At 42.0% G+C, this 20,510-nt stretch overlaps 1 protein-coding gene across 1 annotated transcript in view; it reads right to left on the reverse strand.

Moving 5' to 3' along the window:
• The window catches only part of SLC23A1 (solute carrier family 23 member 1), a 51,538-nt gene that overhangs the window by 13,307 nt on the left and 17,721 nt on the right, over window positions 1–20,510 (reverse strand). The window contains exons 6-10 of the mRNA XM_066589256.1: window positions 18,908–19,028; window positions 11,951–12,107; window positions 7,371–7,518; window positions 5,758–5,863; window positions 1,429–1,558 (exon numbers count right to left, since the gene is read on the reverse strand). Coding sequence (XP_066445353.1) covers window positions 1,429–1,558; window positions 5,758–5,863; window positions 7,371–7,518; window positions 11,951–12,107; window positions 18,908–19,028 — 662 coding nt within the window. The remainder of the gene's footprint in view (window positions 1–1,428; window positions 1,559–5,757; window positions 5,864–7,370; window positions 7,519–11,950; window positions 12,108–18,907; window positions 19,029–20,510) is intronic.

A 20,510-nucleotide genomic window follows, 5' to 3' on the forward strand; every position in this document is an offset into this window, starting at 1 on the left:
AACTCCTAGTAACCCCTTAGCTGAGTGCCAGCCAGTCTGTACAACATGTTAGATGATAACAAATATTTGGCCAGGATTGGTATTGTGTTTTATTGTGTTATCGCACATCTGGGTCTTTGGCATCTACAGCCTCCTTCATTAGTTCTCGTGGGTTTTCATAATCTCTATATTATCTAAGCTGAGTTCCTGCTAGAATATTCTTAGGATTTGGCCCTCTCTTTGATGAATCTTTTATAGTATCTTTTGTTTTGAACAGAGAATTCTTGGCGCCCTCTAGTAAGGTAGTACCAAGGTGCTAAGGAACTTAGTAGTAGTCTTGGAAACGTTGTTTAAGGCAAGGTGTACACTAGCGTATTTTAGGGCTATGTGCTGTCTGTGTAATTCCATGGACAGCACATGGCCCCATTATAACCTATGAGGCTACACACATTTACGTTTTTTTCACATGGACTTACGGTTTGCGCGCACCAAAAGTACAGTAAAACACGCAGCATGCACACACAAGTACACAAAGCCCAGTGCACAAATGCGCACATAAATACGTTCATGTGAATAAGCCCTAAGAGTTTACAATATTCCTGGATACACTCCACCATCTTTCCTCTCACCTCCTCAACAGTTTTTGATGCCTGTTGAATAAGCTGTCCGTATACACATCAGCCATCAATCATTGATGAGGGGTTGAGAAGAGGTGGGGGAGAAGCACTGGTTTCTTTCACTAACTCCAATAGACTTTAATAGAGAGGGGGCAGCTATCTCTCCTTTCTCCTTTGACTTCTATGGGAAAGTGGCCAGCAGTCTCCACAAATGAGGGTTATGAAGATTCCATTCTATTGATAGGTGGAGGTATACGTCAAGCATTTATGATTTAATGGATGAACTAACTTTACCGGTATTAAGTTTTTTGATACCATTTTGTATATACTGTGCTTTTTACTTTCGCTTGCAGTGTGTTTTAGCGTGTGTTCATTTTTTTTCTAATTTCCTGCCTATTTTTTGTGGATCTCCTGCAAACTTCATCCATTCAATTCAAATGGAAGGGGTGAAATCTGCTGCATTGAGTGGCGGCTTCCCAGACTAACAGTAAAGGAACGCAGAACAGACTCCATGGCACCTGTCCTAGGAGGCCATAAACTTAGTTTACGGAGCTCCTAGGAGATGACAGGTTCCCTTTAATCAATTAATTACTGAAATTGAGTTTTGACCCATTTTCACATGATATTTTCATGAACATGTTTTAGGTTAAATGTTTGTTCACTTTAATTTGAGCTCCAGATTGTTTTCTTTATCTTGCTGTGAAAGTTTCTACATCACTATATTCATTCTACGTTAATTGGAGATTTACAACTAGTCATTAGCTGCTATGGTTGAGTACTGATAGGGACTGGTAAGTAATTATTGATAACATACATGTAGGTGTGTTCTTACCAAACAATGCACAGAACATTCCACCAAGTATGGGGTCTGGAATAGAAGCAAACAGAGCAGTAAATTTCCCGATTGTTCCTAAAATGAACATGATGCCGGCACCGTACTGCACAACCCTTCTACTGCCAACCTGATGGAAATAGAATTCAAAAATAAAGACAAACAAAAAGCAACATGTAATTTCCAATTCTATACTATGTACAAAAAGTACCAATTAGATAGTCCTTAAAAGGGTTGCCTAGGTTTACACTATTGATGGATTTCCTCAGGATAGGCAATCAATAGTAGAACCCCAAGTAATCAGCCAGTGTTCTACTAACTGGAGTTGATTTCTGCCAGAAACAGACAGCTCCAATCCCTCTGTAGTGGCCTTCAAAGTTCCCACTGAAGTGGAATTGAAGATATTAACTTCCGGCAGAAATCCGCTCTGGTCAGTATTGCCAGGCATGAGAAACAGCAGTTCTCCCTGGATCCCAGGTACGCAGACTTCTGTTACACTGGTCAACAGTGAAAAGCTTTCTGACTTGAAAATAGGTATTTCTTAATCATTTCATCGTAGAAGAAATGACACTGAAAATAGTTGAATGACTATAATGTAAATCAGATACCGTAATGCTTAAATCTTAGAATTGATATGTATATATTACAATAGAAAAAGGCGTGTTCTCCAACTTGTTTTTTTTCGTAATTTCATGTTCGAATCCAGGATGCCACGTAATTGTAAAAACTCTTCTGAAAATTTTTGTTACATGTGTAGTGAGGTGACATTTTCTGCCTAGGAATGTTGAATTATTCCAATCATAAAAACTGCATATCGCCAATATTTTGGTATCCAGTTATGAGATCAGAGCTAATAAACAAAATCTGATGTCACATTCGTGTTTCTCGACCCCAAATTACAGTAGTTTAACTATTTTGAGAATGGAAAAAAAATCTCAAAGCGCATTTTTGTTGTCTATTGTTATTCTACTACAGACGGCTTATTCTGGGAATAGGACATGGATAGTTTACAAATGGACAACCCCTTTAAACTGTTGAGCAATAAATAATGATATAAATGTAAATTAAAATGTACCTCTTACTGCACAAAACTGAATTATGCAGTGCTGGATTATGCAGTCATATTATACATTCTATGTACACTTTACACTCCTTCTTTGTTTGGTTCTGTTCACTTTTTTCTTTTTGATGGCAAGAATAGTGCAGTCAGAGTTGCTATTTTTGCCATCAATGTGAAAAACAGAAAATTAACCAGCGCTCCGGTGCTTCGGAAAAAGGCAGATGATGCAAGATTGTGCAAATGAGGTATGTATAATGTGGATGTTACTTACTTTACAGGGGTGCTAATGGTTAAGCACCCCTGAATCCAAGGTGGCAGGCAGAATTCAGAAGGTGTATATAGTAATTCTTTTTATTGCGACGCGTTTCGGCCGTAATATCGGCCTTTCTCAAGCATCATTTTTCACATTGATCTATCTCTATTCCGTGGTGTTTTTTTCATCGCCGGGAGCAACCAAGACGCTCTCCCCAGGATGTCTCGAGAGACCGGTGCGAGGAATCTCTTTTTGGATTGATACGCCATCTTGGATATTGACGCACGGGCACCCTACAGACGGGCCCGGCGTCACGGGGTGAGTTATCTCCCACATACGATTGCCCCTTATCTATTTATGTATACTCTCTGTATTTTTTGACAACCACATCTTATCCATTTCTTGGAGCGCTATCCATTTTATCTTCTTTTTATTTTTGCCATCAAAAATACTGGAACTTGAATGGAAACCTAACAGACCTCATCCGTCCCTACAGTCTACTAGGATTTATCAATTTCTGTTGGTGTATAGTTTTGTGTCATACACAGATAAGACCGCCTACTGGACCGCTAACCATAGAATTAGCAGAGATTTAAATGGTTAAAACACAAGTTATATCCGACCTTTTCCCAAGAAACTACATATCAACCTGCTGAGCTCCTCCTGGATGCTGCCTGAAATTCGGAGAGCACCTTCACGCTGACAGATTCACTTTAAGGCCTTAGTCACACGGGCGTTTTTTCGCGCGATTTGCGCATCGCATGACGGATGCGCATGCGCAAATCACGTGACCCGCGGCCGATAAATCGGCCCAAAAATCGCCCAAAAATCTGCTCCTAGCCGCGTTTCATTAGAAACGGGCTGGAGCTGTCCAGCGCATTGCATTCAATGGAGACGGCAATACAGCCGTCTCCATTGAAAGCAATGCGCTGCGGGCAAGTGTGGGATGAATTGTCGGGAAGGGCTTAAATATATAAGCCCTTCCCTGCAATTCATCCAGAAAAGTGTTAAAATAAAAAATATATACAGTATGTACTCACCTGCTCCCGGCAGCCGGAGATCCGCACGGCCGTCCTGCAGTGGGTGTGAAGGAGGTGTGACTCAGACTTGCCCTTGATTGGCTCAGCGCTGAGCCAATCAGAGGCAAGTCTCAGTCACACCCATTCATGAATTCAGCGCTGTCCGGCAGCCCATTGCTTTCAATGGAGACGGCTGTATTGCCGGCTCCATTGAATTCAATGGGCAAACATCGTTCTTCTCTGCCATAGCTGTTACAGCTGTGGCAGAGAAGAATGATTTCTCTTCTATATGTTCTCAATGGGGTCGGCGCTGCTGCCGCTGGCCCCATTGAGCGCATATAGAGAAGAGAACAGGAATCGCAGATCGCAGATAGGTGCGATCTGCGATTTCTGTTCTATAATTTATCGGACGAGCGCATAAAAAGCGCTCATGTGTCCGATACCATTGCAAAGCAATGGTTTTATAAAATCGCCGGACGCATGCGCAAATCGCGGCTAAAAACGCCCGTCTGACTAAGGCCTAAGATTACAAGTACAAATTTAAAGGAGAAAAAAGTGTGCAGATTTGCAACACAGAAGAGCAGATTTACTAATCCTGACCGAATGAACTGTTTAGTCTAAAAATGTGTCAAATTTATCATGATAGTTAATGCTGGATGATACAGTTGGCACATCTTCAGTCTATTTTGTCTAACTTTATACCACCTGTTGGTTGGCATAGGGGACATTCACACTTCATTTCCTGTTATGTCCCAGGATTCCAAGGTTACATCAATCCAAAAATGGGCTCAGTTCACATCATATTTTTGTATCTGGTCAAAAGTTCTTTTTTTGTTAAATTTACAATCAAAACACAACCCAGCAGTGCTGCCTTTTCTGTCCTAATGAAGAACATGATAAAGATCTTTTTTTACAATTTATTTTTTTTCGTAGTGCAAGTCAAAGGCAAGAGGATGCAACTACATAGGCATCCTGTTCTAAAGGGAATGCATCAGCTATAGGTTTTTTTATTAATTAAAACCAAATAGTGAAATCTATTCCATTTTTCTAACATAGGTCTTTTTTCGGCCTTACATACTATGACCATCCAGTTCAGCATAGTTTTCTTCAATATATCTAATCTATAGAGAGGCAGAAGACCTCAGTGAGGTAGAAACCAATTTTCCTCATTTTAAGGATAAAAGTCCTTCCCGACTCCAATGTGGCAATCCCCGAATCACCAACCCTTCTGAAATAATCAGTGACTATAACATATAATATTATTACACTCAGAGGCATCCAAGCCCCTCTTGCACTCTTTTAGCAAGATGACCATCACGGGTTACAGCCATTATTTCACTACAATGCTGGTCACGTACTTACAGTAGCTACTGTCTGCTTCCACATGTGCAGTAAGCTCACGGCCTAGCCTCCTATATAGACTTACATTCAGAAGAAGAGGATGGCTCCCAGGTATTCACAGTAGCCATGGAGCATATATATATACATACACAGTAGATCTAGAAAGTCTTCAGATCCTTTACTATGTTCACATTTTACAAAATGTCTCGTTTTTCCCAATTATTCTGCACTCAATACCCCAGTGTCTACTAAATATGCTCCAAATTCATCAACCAGCATTAGCCACTGTGATAAATTTGGCATATTTTCAGACTACCAGGCCTAAGTTTGCACTGTCTATTAAACAGGATTTGTAAATCTACCACATTGTCTTTCTGCTCTCTTATTATATACTACTGAATGTATGAAGTAGAGCAAAAATAACATAGTTAGCCAATAAAGGTATCACCTTCATAATGCTTCTTTTTTTGTTTTTACAACAGTGTTTAACAGCACATAGACTACTGAATGTACAGTAATCTTATTATATATCCTTAATGGTGAATGGAAGGCCAGGCTCGCTCTCAGATAATATTGCACTTCTATATTATTGCACCACAAGTTATTTGGTCATTACCGTTGTAATCAGTAAATATGATACTTTTTTAGGATTTTACCTTTGTAATACCCAAAACACCTATATTTGGGCTTGAAGAGGTAGAACCATTTCCAGTTCCCAGCAATCCAGCAATAACACAGCAAATTCCTTCAAAACAAATTCCTCTGAAAAAAAGCATTAATTTGTGAATTAGACTATATGTTACTTTTGAGACCTACTTATTATAATAGTGTTAGCGTTTTTACACATGCTAATAAAAATGTTGTATAAATATCATGCTTTTTGCAAAAGAAGGACTATGCTCATTAAGAACTAAATATTGTTTTATGGCGCTGGGATTCATTTCCAGAATAGAACATTATTGTATTTGATTGCCGTTTGTGGAATTATTCAAGCTTTTCAATTATTTTGCAAACTCCTCTTTTAACACTTAATCTTTCACTCTTGGGCTGATGATTCCAGCTTGCACTTAGGTGGGCTTTCTGTGGGGTACCTACCAAAGAGGCAGACCCGGCAGCTACCATGGGATCCGGCATTGATCTGATCCTTGACAGTCCGTGTTTTCCTATAGTTACCTGTCCCCCTAGTGATGCCTGCTGCAGCTAAGTATTTGTGATACTCGGTATGAAAGGAAGTAAGGGATTTAGAGCTGCAGGTGTAGATATAAATCAGTGTATTTACTGGAGTCTAAATGTAGTTTTTTTTCTTTTTATAAATGCAAAACACATTAATCAAAAATCACTACTAACAAATTACAGCGCAGGAAATTTAATAAAAAACTGTTTACTCCAGGTTCTGGCATAAAAAAAGTTACAAAATCTTGTGCAAAGTCTGCTTGCACAAGAAGTTTGTGACTTTTTGACAGGTACACCACTCTACACTACTTACCTGAAAAAGGGGTATGGCTTGTCAGAAGGGGCATGGCTGAGGAACGTGAAGGAGTCAAGATGTGCTGATGGGGATAATATTAAGACCGTCATATGAAATATCAGTCTCAATAAAACACCCCCAACGTGTCGTATAAAACATTCTCAGAATAACTTGGATAAGTAAAAGCATTCCAAAGTTATAAAGTGATGCATGTCAGATGATGCAAGCCACCGTAAGCTCCCGCATGCAGAATCTGACCCGCCCGTGTGCATGCGGCCTTACAGTAGGAGCAAAAGAAGTCGGATGATGCTCAGAGCGCTCCAGCTGGCATCCGTGCGACTGGTCAGTTTGTATGAAGATTCTTGCTAGCAGTTCACCTTTGTTTCATCCCAACAGAAGGGCTCCATCAGTTCAGTATCCTTACTCTATCGTTAAAATTGGAAAATCACTCAACAAAAAGTCTGCATGTAGCCTCGGCCCAAGGACCCTTTTACATGGATTAATGTAGGTGTTTGATGCTCATCTACCTGGCCTTGTACAGAGGCCAATTTTTGTGGCTGCATAAAAGATGCAATCAGCCGACGATCGTTCTAATATCATTCATCATGTTTCTGGGCCTACTGGTGTAGTGATATTGCTCAGTTTGTTTGGATCTATTATACTAGACACCAGTACTATTAATGTGCTCTTTAGACACAAAGTTAAATAAATACATCACAACTGCAATAACTTGGTAAAAAAAACTGTTTGCTGTCATCTGCACATTTTGACTAGACCACATGTCCTTACATTTATACATACCTATTGATTGCATGGACAGGTGGAGGTGGCGCTCCTGATAACCTTGCACAAGCATAATAATCACCCATGGATTCTATAATTCCAGCTAGTGTAGCACTGAACATTCCTAAAACACCAGCAATGGTAATTGTAGGTAGTCCCCACTGACCTGGGTAGGAAAAAGACCATTATTCTCTTGACATTTTTAATAATCCACAGTTATTTATTTAGTACTAGCTGATATACCCGGCTTCGTCCGAGTTAATTTGCTACTGGTGTTTATCTGGTGTTCACACGGAAAATCTTCTGAAGTCATGGTTACTTTAGAGATACCGAGAAAAAAACATGTTTACCATTTTGCATGGTTCTTTGCATTACCCAGGAAACACCACGTGGAGGTAACCATGCGACGTTTCCTTTATATAAAATGACATCAGGAAGTGAGAGAATTAGATTACGTACGTACAATTTGGACGCTAATTCTTTTGTGCTTAGAATTGAATAATCTAGTTGGGACCCATTAGCTTTTCTTATTTATGACATAATCAATGCTTGTGCCAAATTTCAAGTTTCTATTACATCGGGAAGTGAGAGAATTAGATTCCGTGCGTAAAATTTGGACGCTAATTCTTTTGTGCTTAGAATTAAATAATAGAGTTGGGACCCATTAGTTTTTCCTATATATGACATAATCAATGCTCGTGCCAAATTTCAAGTTTCTATGACATCAGGAAGTGAGAGAATTAGATTGCATACGTAAAATTTGGACGCTAATTCTTTTGCACTTAGAATTGAATAATCGAGTTGGGACCCATTAGCTTTTCCTATTTTGGACATAATCAATGCTCATGCCAAATTTCATGTTTCTATGACATTGGGAAGTGAGAGAATTAGATTCCGTATGTAAAATTTGGACGCTAATTCTTTTACACTTAGAATTAAATAATCGAGTTGGGACCCATTCACTTTTCCTATTTATGACATAATCAATGCTCGTGCCAAATTTCACGTTTCTATGACATCGGGAAGTGAGAGAATTAGATTCCGTACGTAATATTTGGACGCTAATTCTTTTGCGCTAGAATTGAATAATCGAGTTGAGACCCATTCACTTTTCCTATTTATGACGTAATCTATGCTTGTGCCAAATTTCATGTTTCTACGACATTGGGAAGTTGGAGAATTAGTGGTGAGTCAGTCAGTCAGTCAGGCAGTCAGTGAGGGCTTTCGTCTTTATATATATATAGATGATATATTTTGCAAATAAGTAGTCATTTAAATAAATCTAGGCATGAACAGTGCTTTGTGCCGAGAACCTATAATGGATACAGGCTGGTATAAAGTGAGATGCATCGTATTATCACATTCATGAATGCGTTATTGGCAAAATACATGTTCTATTGGCGATAAATCTGGCAACCAGGCAGACCACAGAAGTGTGACAATGTTGTGGAGACATTCCTGCGACCCCCTTGTATGTGCGGCCAAGCATTATCCTGCTGGAAGCCGCCATGAGAGGAACACATGTGGATGCAAAATGTCCTGAACATATCGCTGAGCCCAAAGCAATCAGTGCCCAAAACAATCATGTCACTGGATGGCAGACAATGAAACAGTTGGAGCTGCTCATGCGTGTTGGATGATCAGATGATCCTCTATACTTGTCTCTTGATTGCGTCCTGAGCCTAGTTGCCTCGTGTGCCCTCCTGCAACCCCTGGTCCCAACATCTCCAAACAGTCTGGTCACAACGGTCCAGATGACAGGCAATTAGTGGATATGACCATCCAGCTTCTCACACCCCAATAATGTGTCACTCTCAGACTCTGGTAATGGGGTGAAATCTCTTCTCTGCGTTGTAGAGGCGTCTAGTGGTCAACAAGCTCTACAGAAGCGGAAGAAGAGGTCACTACACACAAGGAACCTTCGAAAGCCTTTTATAGACCATGGGGAGGAACCACTTTTAGGGCCTCAGGTGACAAGACCGTTCATCTAATCATGCCACAACTCTAATTATCTGTATATCCGCCTGAGATGGAACTGCATGCCGAGATTTGCAGCAAAACGACAACTCCTTCTAAGAGCTGAGTTTTTATTTTGGACAAAAAGTGTATTTCTATGTTGTATTTCAAGGAAATACAGCATCAAAAATCTTAAGAATTTCTAGCCCTTGTGAAGGCGGCCCAACAGTACACATGTCCCACGTAGCACCTTTGGCACATTTTGGTGCCCATTCCCTGAATGCTATGGTATTTCCACAGAAAAATCAACTGCGGAAATCCCTTAAGGTACTTTAACACATAGTTTATTAACTCCGGGCGTTCCGCAATAGAAAACTCACAGCAAATATGCTAGATATGCTTTTTGTTGCAGATTTCTTGTGAGTTTTAATCCTTGTACTTCTAGGGTTGAAAACGCATATAAATCCGCAGTATTTTTCAAAAACGCTAATGATTGAGTGCAGAAATTTTCCACTCCATGTAATTTTTGAAGTCTCCTTCACATGAATTGCACAGTAAATGCTGCGGATTTTGCATTTATGTACATGTGAATCTGATTCAATAGCAAAATCGGCTGCAATTCTGCAACCAATTTCCGCCTTAGGCCAGCTTTACACATGGCGGAAATTCTGCAGCATTTCTAGTACAAGCCATGTGGAGAAGGTTTGAGAAATCTCCTTCACTTGGTAGGGCAATTTTCCACAACTAATTTGCAGCAGTTTTAAAATGTCTGTAGAGTCTAAATCCACCGCATGACTAAAACCATTAAAACACAAGGGATAAAATCCGCAGCAAAATGTTTGCAAGAAAGACCTTGGCCAAATATGTATCATTTAAACTGCTTCCACACGGATGACAAAATTGCACGATTTTCTCACAATGCAACATCCCTATTAGGGATGAGCGAGTATACTCGCTAAGGCACTACTCGCTCGAGTAATGTGCTTTAGACGAGTATCTCCCTGCTTGTCCCTGAAGATTCGGGGGCCGCCGCAGCTGACAGGTGAGTTGCGGCGGGGTGCAGGGGAGAGCGGGCGGGAGAGAGGGAGAGAGAGATCTCGCCTCCGTTCCTCCATGCTCTCCCCCGCAGCTCCCCGCCCCGCGGCGGCACCCGAATTTTTCGGGACGAGCGGGGAGATACTCGGCTTAGGCACATTACTCGAGCGAGTAGTGCCTTAGTGAGTATACTCGCTCATCCCTAATCCCTATAAATCGCATGTATGTGAAGCCCATGCTGTCCAATGGGTTCTTTCACATGAGCGATGTTTAGCAGCCTGCGACATTGGGAGAATAAAAATTTGCTGCATGCTATATACAGCTGCCATGTTTTGTAGCCAATGTTTCCCTATGGAGCCTTCCTTTGTGTTGCAATGCATGAAAACGAGGTTTTCTTGAAGTGCAACCTTTGCAGTAGAACACCCTACTGTAAAAGTCCTAAAATAAGGAGCTGCATTAAAAAAACAACAAAAAACATCACATATCAGGCGCTGTCAGCTCCGGCACACGTCTCCTCTGCAGTAACCCCCCTAAAAATCCTGGCAAAAGAGTGCTAGAAAGTAAAACTGATCAAAATGAACTATGCCTGACACCTCTAAGGGTCAGCACAGAGGCATAGCTTATGGGCCTGCTTTATCTTGGGCCCAACTTCTCTAAACCCCTTAACACGGAGGCGTAAGTAGAAGCTCCTGGGCCCCAATGCAAAACCAGTAACAGGGCCCCCAACTATAATGCTTTATTCATGGTACTGGGCTCCCTATATGGAGAAGAGAGGCCTTATGGGAGAGGCCTTGATATTATATAATATTATTATAAAATGCTGAGTTTTTTTATACTTTTAAGTATGGATAAATGGGCATCGAGCATGCGTGTTAGCCAACAGATACATTGCCCTTTTTTATCATGGCTGTATTTTCGCAAGACTGCATACTCTCGCGCATGCGCACTTTTAGATGGGCTTCCTGATGGGATAGCTCCACTGCGCTTGCCCGGCTGACATGTCTGTGCAATCCAGCCGACGCTCGCGAGACCTATGTAAATCTCGCGCATGTACCGTATATTGGACTGAACGCCGTGGGAAGGAGGGAGCTATGCGGAACGTGGAGGCTGACACTCTAGTACGGAGGTATCGGGAATCACACCTGTTTATTGTATATGTATAATTCTGTTGTGGGCGGATACCTGATGCTCATTTGTTGATTGTTCTAAGTGATTTGAATATATAGGGATTAAGTTGTATGGCGGATCAGGCTTGACAAAGACATTTCAAAGTTGAAACCTTGCCAGATCTTTTTAAAACTATCGAACATTTAAGGTTAGACTTTTATTCTAAAAATCACCCTTTGAATCCTGCCGGATTTTTTTGCTTATGCCTGTATTGTGGGTTGGGTTTCATCAACCCTATCCTGGCTCTGCATTCCTTTTCCTCGCCACCCTGCACAGGTTGCTTTATTGTTTCTGTGAATGCTGCTGGACCTCATATTCATCAAAGTGAATGGTAATGCCAATTGTCATTTTAGGTATACATTTACAGGAGGAATAACAGAGGAATGGCACAGTGTATAGTTCTAAGATAAGGCGCTCCAGCTTGTAGTAAGCATACATACATGGGTATGGAAAACGGAACCATGGAGCGCTGGACATTATCTCTCCTCTTGCATCAGTTCTTGCTTTAAATCCGTATGCTGTACTATTTGAAGGGAACACATCAGTCAGGGTCAAAGTATAGCACAGCAACCATGACACCATTATAGCCAAGATGATCTGTAATGGAAACACAAAGTATAGATGAGTTACTATGGTTTTCCACATATGTCTACCCTGAAGCTTGTTGCTATTTGACACAAAAAAGAAAATATTTTATAATTAAAGACATTTGAATAACATGAATGTTTGTTTTTTTCTGAGAAAAACAACAATCAAGTCATTTTAAATGACACATTCTTCCCTTCACTGCGAGTCTAAGGCCGGGCTCACACCAGCGCAATCTAATAGCGTATTGATGCGGTGAATGGAGTCACTGGAAATGCATAAATGTTTATTGATCCATTTACACTTGCGTATATGCATTGCGTATAATACACGCATAAAAAAGAGCACAGCGTGTTCTATTTTACCCCGTGGTACGTGCGATAGAACCCTATTGCTGTCTATGGGTACATATTAAACCCTGTACATACGCAATTACAAGCGCTGCGTTTATGTGCAACGTTTTTAAGCAACAGAGCAGGAAATTAGAAGAAACAAGTCAGACTTGTGTGAGATACTCTGTCGTGCGCAGGGAAAAATCATTGCCATACGCGGCAAAGGCCCGTCTGGTACAGCGGTAAAACACTACGTTATGCACTCGTGAGCCCAGCCTTAGGGCGAGCACCCACTGGCGTTTGCGTTTTCCGCGGGAAAAAAACGCAGCGTTTTTGCGGCGTTTTTCGCGGCGTTTTCGCGGCGTTTTTCGCAGCGTTTTCGCGGCTTTTCCATTAATTTCCATGGAGAAAAATAAGGACACATATGCAACTGACAGTTCCTATGTTAAAAACGCAAACGCAACGCAAAAAAAACGCCAGTGGACAGGAACACATGTTATCTCTATGCCTGTGCAGGAAAAACGCAAAACGCAAAACGCAAAACGCAGGTAAAAAAACGCCAGTGGGTGCTCGCCCTTAGGGTGGTTTCACACCTACATCAGGGCTTTCGCTTTTCATCAGGGAGCAGGAAAGTGGAATCCCCTGGCTGAACGGCTCTGTCTTAGGATAGAACCAAACGGTACTGAACAGATCCCATTTACTATAATGGGGTCCGTCCACTTTCTGCTTAGCTGCCTGCAGCGCTTTTTCTTTTGCTATTTTGTGCTGGATCCACAATGGAAATCCCAACCGGATGTTCCAACGTAGATGTGAAACCAGCTTTATTCACACGAGCGTATATCAGCCTCCGTATTCCAATGCATCAGATCAGATTGGTGATTTTCTGCTCTGTAAAAGCGCCTGGCCGGCCAAGATAGCGCATTTTAGCAGGATGCTTTCACGCTGGCCAGAAACGATAGTCCTGGAACTATCTTCCTGGTCAGAGTTTATCTGCGACTGCATAGACCCCTATGGGAGCCAATGACAGCGGCCGGAGAAGGGAGGTGGGGGGGAGTTTAGCAGCGTGACCGCTAAACTCCCTCGCCCTTTTCTCCTTCTCTCCGATCCTTGTCGACTGTTTGTAATGGGAGGGGCCGGGATGAAGGTGGAGCTAGTTACTAAGCTCCTGCCCCATCCCACCCCCTCACATTGCTGGCTGCAAACAAGGGACGGGAGCTTAGAACACAGCATCCTGCCTCCACCCATTGCCAAGGGGGAGGGAAAGGGGAGACAGTTTAGTGGAGCCAAACTGTCTGCCCCTACCTGACAGCATTGCGGGCTTGGCGTAAATGCGCCAGGCCGTCTAAACAGTCACACGAACTGCATTTTTACGTTGCTGGTGGGCGAACGTAAAAACGCTGATGTCTGTGTGAATAAGCCCCTAGGTTGTTGACATAAGTTTTTGGCATAGATACTGATATAGATTCTACAATCTGCACTGGAATCTGGGTTGTAATTCTTTTGGTTGATTTCTTTATACAATATTTCAGTGTTACCCAACTCCAGTCCTCAGGCACCCCAACAGGTCATGTTTTCAGAATTTCCTCAGTGTTGCACAGGTGATGTAATTATTGTCGGCGCCTCAGACATTGCCACAGGTGTTCTTACTATAGGATATCCTGAAAACATGACCTGTTGGTGGTCCCTGAGGACTGGAGTTGGGGACCCCTGCAATATTTCATAAATTCAGCATTGCAGTTTATTGTACAAACGATCGTAAGTTCAAGTCTCCTACAGGGACTTAAAAAAAGTAAAATTAGGTGAAATAATACTTTTAAAAATACAAAACAATGATACATTTTAAATGTTTGAAAACACCCCCTTTGGATTCTTTACAGAAAAGTGGGAAAACTCCTGCATCATTGTTACTGTCACGTCCTTGAAAGTCCAAGCTATAATATTAAAACATCGCACAGTGAATGCAGCAAAAAATCCACATAAAAATAGCATTTTGACACGGATTTCTGCCCCCTCATTTAAACCCATAAAAACTGCTGTCAAAATCTGCAGCAGAAAAAGGCGCTTGTGGATTTAAAGTGCGGCAGAGTGGACATCGCCTGTTAGGTAATGTATAGTTTTTTTCTAAATGTAGCTAGGGCTTATTTTCAGGGTAGTGTTTATATTATAAACACCCCAAAAAATCCTACAAAGTCACGCGATTTTGTAGTGCCATAAAATGCCAATATCGCACAGAAGACAGCTACGATATTGCTGTGATTTTTTTCGTGGCGATATCGCTGTTACCTAAGTGAAAGAGACTTAAGGTTGCTATTACATGGGAGCATTTCTCTCACATTAAATGCAGGTGAGGAAACCCTGATTGCAGCTGGCACCTGGGTTTGCTCTGATTACATTTTTCTGATGACAGATGCTCTGTGTAATAGCATCCTAAGGCCTCCCTCACACAGGCGTTTGGCAAAGCAACAGGTTTGCTATCTCGGCGCTTTGCTGCGATTAACTTCCCTTTTCGGCTGCAGTATTTTAGCGCTACCCATCAATGATGAGGTGTGCTAAACCCTGAAAAATAAAACACACTCTGCTCAAAAATTGAGTGCCTGTCTGAGAGGCTCCATTGAAAACAATGGGAGTGTTATACTATGGCGTTGAAAACGCTGCAGTAATCGCAGAAAAAAGCGCCCTCGTGAGGGAGGTCTAAGGCCACATCACATGCGGCAAAATCAGTGCGGGCACTCTGCAATGGAATACACACAGCAATTCTGCTGAAAATCCATGGTGGCCAAATCTGCGCTTACGTGGATTTGGCCACATTTTAAATTGGGGAGCAGCTGTAGAATTTAACCTTTATATTGCTAGGGTTGAATTCCACAGCATGAGGGCTGTTTCAGACGACCGTATATCGGCCGGGTATTCACGCCGGCCGATATACGGCGTCTCTGTCTGCAGGGGGAGGAGGTTGGAAGATTGAAAAAAAGCTGTTCCGACAGGGCGGATTTTTTCCGCACAGCCGCAGTACGGAAATGCAACTGCGGCACAGTTTTCAAAGATGCAGCATGTCCATTCTTCTGTCTTTTCCGCAGCGCTTTTTTGTCCATAGACCTCTATGGATGCAGCAAAATCCGCACCAAAATCCGCGGCAAAAAGTAAGAAACGCTGCGGAAAAAAACGCTTGCAGATTTTTCCGCAAGAAAATCCACAGGAAAATTCGCAAGCCAAAATTAACCTTTGAAGCGGTTTTCCCGCAGAAGCATTTCTTCTGCAGCAAGACCACAACGGAAAAGCCGCGGCAAAACCGCAGCAAATCCACCCTGTGTGAACCCAGCCTAAGGGTGGATTCAGACGAGCATATATCGGCTCGGTTTTCACACCAAACCGATATACGGTGTCCTCATCTGCAGGGGGGGGGAGGATGGAAGAGCCAGGAGCAGGAACTGAGCTCATGCCCCCTCTCTGCCTCCTCTCCACCCGCTCTCCGCCCCTCTGCACTATTTGCAATGAAAGGGGTCGGGGCTAAGTTCCGAGAATTAGTCCCGCCCCCATCCCGCTTGTTCTCATTGCAAATAGTGCAGAGGGGCGGAGAGGAGGCAGAGAGGGGGCGGGAGCTCAGAGCACTGCTCCTGGCTCTTTCAGCCTCCCCCCTGCAGAGAGAGACGACGTATATCGGCTGGGCGTGAAAACCCAGCCGATATACGTTCGTCTGAATCCAGCCTTACATGCAGAATACTGTCAGCAATTCTGCATCAAAATACACGATAAAAAAAAGTTGAATGAATAGCACTATGGGAGTGCTTATTTTTTGCAGGGTGACCTTTGTCTTTACTTGGTATCATCTTGAGGTACATACAACTTTTTGATCACTTTTTATTAAATTTGTGCTTGGAGATGGGGTGACCAAAACAGCATAATTCTGGTATTGCAATTTTTTCTTTCTGACTGCATTCACCATGCAGTATTAATATTTTAATAATTCAGACCTTTATGCATGCGGGCTTACCAATTTTTACATTTTTTATTTTATTGTGACAACTGGGAAAAGGGGGGCTTTTAAAATTTGTAATATTTTTTATAATCACTAAAAAGTCATTATTTTTACTTTTTCTTTTTTTAGTCCTCCTGGGGACTTGAACGTTCAATTTCTTATACAGTATAAGGCAATATGAGGTATTGTAGTATACTTAATTTTACCAGGCTGCCTATTAAAGACGTCACATGTCTGGAAAATGTTTTAATAGGTAAACAATCATGGCAGTCCTGGGGGCCAGGAACAGCACGAACACACCCTATTGACTATAATGGGGTTTATTCAGTTTCTTCATGCAACGCTAGTTCTTTCGGGATTTTGTACTGGATCTATGTTGGAACCTCCAAACAGAGAGCGATAGTTCCAGCACAGATGTGAACTTGGCCTTCCTTGTAAGCTTTCTTATAGAATCGTTTTTGTTTATTTTTGTCTTTGTAAATATTTACAGTATCTCCAAAACTACAGATAGTCCCCGACTTACGAACAGGTTCCGTTCCAGGAGCCTGTTCCCAAGTACATTTTGTTCGTATGTCCAAACAAATGCACATTCAAATAATAGAATCGTTGGGTGTAAAAATAGTAACAAAAATTGGATCTTACCTTGATAAGGTGACACAGGTGGAGTACGTGGACTGGCTTTCTGTGTGAAATTACTGACTGGAACTGGAGGAGGCGTTGGGTGATGGTGGAGCAGCAGTAATTGGAGACAATGATGCATCAACATTTGTAGGATGAGTCATCAGCACTCAGTGGTAATGGGACGTCAACATTAGAGGGAGGGTGAGAAGATTTTGGCGTGGATGCTGTAATACCTGACGTCGATGGCAGTGGTTCAGGGTCATGATTAGACTCATCACATCTTTTCATCCTCCTAAAGAACCAGTCTAAGGATGCCTGGGTGGTGGCCGCCTTTTTCTCATCGTATATGGCCCGGTAGCGATGAAGTGGCATTATAGATAGTGAAGTTCTTCCAAAATTCACATAATGTCATCCCAGAATCACCCTCAGTTGCCTTCAGTGCCTGACGAAACATGCAACGGAGATAGTATTTTTTTGAAGGTTGCAGTGGCCCCCTGGTCCATTGGCTGGAGTAGGGAGGTAGTGTTGGGTGGCAGGAAAACTACCTTCACATTTGCATGAAAATCATCCAGGAAAGGAGGGTGGCCAGGTGCATTATCTAAAAGGAGAAGAATGTTGAAGGGAATGTTCTTATACCGGCAGTACCTCTCCACGTCGGGGATGAAAAGATGATAAACCAGTCTTCAAACATAGCAAGAGTGACCCAGGCTTTTCGGTTATTTTTCCACACAACAGGAAGTGAAGCCTTTTTCAGGGCTCTTGGGTTTTCAGCATGATACACTAACAATGGCTTGATCTTCATATCTCCTGCGGTATTACCACCAAGCAGTAGCGTCAGTCTGTCCTTTGCGGATTTGAAGCCAGGCATAGACTTCTCTTCCTTACTGATGTAGGTTCTGTCTGGCATCTTTTTCCATTAAAGGTCTGTTTTGTCAGCATTATTTGCTGAGGTGAAAACGCACCTTCTTTGATAATTTCCTTAGGTGTGGAAGGGAACTCCTGGGCTGCTACCGTATCTGTGCTTGCCGCCTCTCCAGTCACCTTTATATTATGGAGGTTATCATGTGCCTTGAAGCGGTTAAACCATCCATGGCTTGCAGTAAAGGTTACATCTGCTGCTTCATCCTCATATTTTGTCTTTACATCTTCAAAAAGACTTAAAACCTTCTCTTGAATCAGCATTAAGCTTAGTGGCTTTCTTTTCTGATGACAATCCTCCATCCAAATGCTCAGAAGATTTTCAAGTTCTTCCATAACTTTTCCACATTTTTTACTCATAATAGTAGAGTGCATAGGCACTGAACTTCTCACATGTTCCATGATCCTATCCTTGTTCTTCAGAACGGTACCGATGGTAGAACAATTCATCTCCTATGAGCGAGTAACATCTGACATCTCCTCACCGCGCTCCACTCTTTTTATGATGTCAACCTTTGTTTCCATCGTGATGGCCTGGTGTTTCTAAGAAATACCTGCATCACCACTGCTTTTGCGCTTGGCACCCGACATGTTTAGCATTCACAACACGCATTGTACGGAAACTATGTGGGTACAGTAAGAGAGAGCTACTGTTTATGGCAGCTGCTGCTCCTGCTCGCTGCTGCCACCACTCTGCTGTCATGCGAATTACCCTTAGGCGCTAACTTTTAACTTGAGGACGACCTTTTTCGTATGTACATCTCTACCTGTTACTTTGTGTTCTACTTCTACAGTTTGATATGTATACCATGCCTTTCATTTAATAAATACCTTTGAAACTAAAGTAGTCGTTGATGCCACAATAGTTTCATACTGAGACTTGCTTCAAACAAGACAGCAGAATTGTAGCTACAAGAGAATGCTTGCAACAACGGTTAATGCAACATTTGATTAGTTTTACCTACTGGAAACATTTTGAAGATTTGCAGTCTGTAAGTCTTCATCCCTCTTCCAAATTTATAGTAAGGTATAATAAGAGGAATGTTTCTAAGGTATTGCGCAAATAATATGATCAATGCCAAGACCCTGGAAGAGAGAAACAATAGAGTATAATGATCAGTCTATACATAAGGCCACTTTCATACACCAGTATTTTGCATCAGTACAGTATTTATAAGCCAGAACCAGGCATGGATCCACAACATGGACGGGGTGCACGGTTTTCCATTAGTTTTTTTTATCTCTTGGTTTCACTCTTGAAAATATTAATGTATACAAAAAATAATAATACAAATGACCATACAACAAAGTTTGCAATCAACTCTGGTTCCAGCAAATAATATCTAGATGTATTTAAAAAATGTATTCAATTGAATAAAAAAAGAATTAAAATAAAACTCTGGGATGAAGTAAAAGTTTGATCCTGGACAAATAAAAAAAATGTCATTTGAGGTGCTAGGTTGGAGCCGCGGGTGTAGTAGTCGTGCAGATCTAGAGAGTAGTCAGGATAGCCAGGAGTCGTAATCCGGAGGTTTTAGGTCACGGTGCAGATGGAGGAGGTGGGCAGCGTTGTCGTGCAGAAAGCCAGGAGTCATTATTGGGAAGTCTCAGGTCGCTTGTTGCGGAGAAGGAGAAGAGGCGCTTATTTACAGCTGTAAGGACAATAATCACATGCTGGTGCAGTGGCAGGGTCATGCTTTTATATTGAGCCTAATTAGAAGCAGGGTGGGGCCAGGACAGGGAGACAGGAGCTAGATTTCACAGGAGTAAGGAACAAGGCTAGGTTCGGCAGAGGAACTTGTCCAGCAAGCTGGATAGCTTACTGGGGAGAGATACTGGCTGGAGCACAGGTTCGAGTTCTTGAATAAGCAACAAGTTTAATGTTTTCTGACTTCCATAACATGCGGCAGAAACAAAAATCTGCATGGATTTTAGGGCAAGCTATGAAAAATTCCTCAGCATTACTTATCTGCTGTCGATTGTCCCACTTCTTGCAGTTTTGCGGCAGGAAGAAGACAGCTCTGTATATTGTGCAGTGGCCTGTGTTGGTACTTTCAGGCTATTGATGTGAATAGGACTCAGCCTGCAGTTCCAACTTGGGCCACTGCGCAACATACAGAAAAACAGCAAGCTGATGAACTGAAGATGACAAAGAGCCCAAGAGAAGCTGTGGACAGTTAAAAGGGTATTGCCATCTCAACTTTTCATAACTGAGATGGGAAACTGCTGCCATTGTTACCAGCCACCTAGCTGGAGCCTACAGAAAGTGTTGAGTGCTTAGTCCAGCACTGTTTCTGTAGCTCTCATTAAAGTGAATAGGAGATATGGAAAAAGCATAGCGCAGTATGCTATGCTGTTTTCGTAATTACCATTCACTTCAATGAGAGCTACAGAAACAGTGCTGGGCTGAAACACTGAACTCTTTCTGACAGGTGGTCAACATAGAGTGACGGATTTTCCCATCTTGGCAATGAAAAGCAGGGATGTGAATACTCATTTGAAGTCCAGAAAAAAGGCCTAAAGTGTATTGGCATTGGGATCAGTAAATCCAGGGAGATTGTGAGAGTG

The sequence above is a fragment of the Eleutherodactylus coqui genome, chromosome 2 (genome assembly GCF_035609145.1).
Source record: "Eleutherodactylus coqui strain aEleCoq1 chromosome 2, aEleCoq1.hap1, whole genome shotgun sequence".
NCBI lineage: Eukaryota > Metazoa > Chordata > Amphibia > Anura > Eleutherodactylidae > Eleutherodactylus > Eleutherodactylus coqui.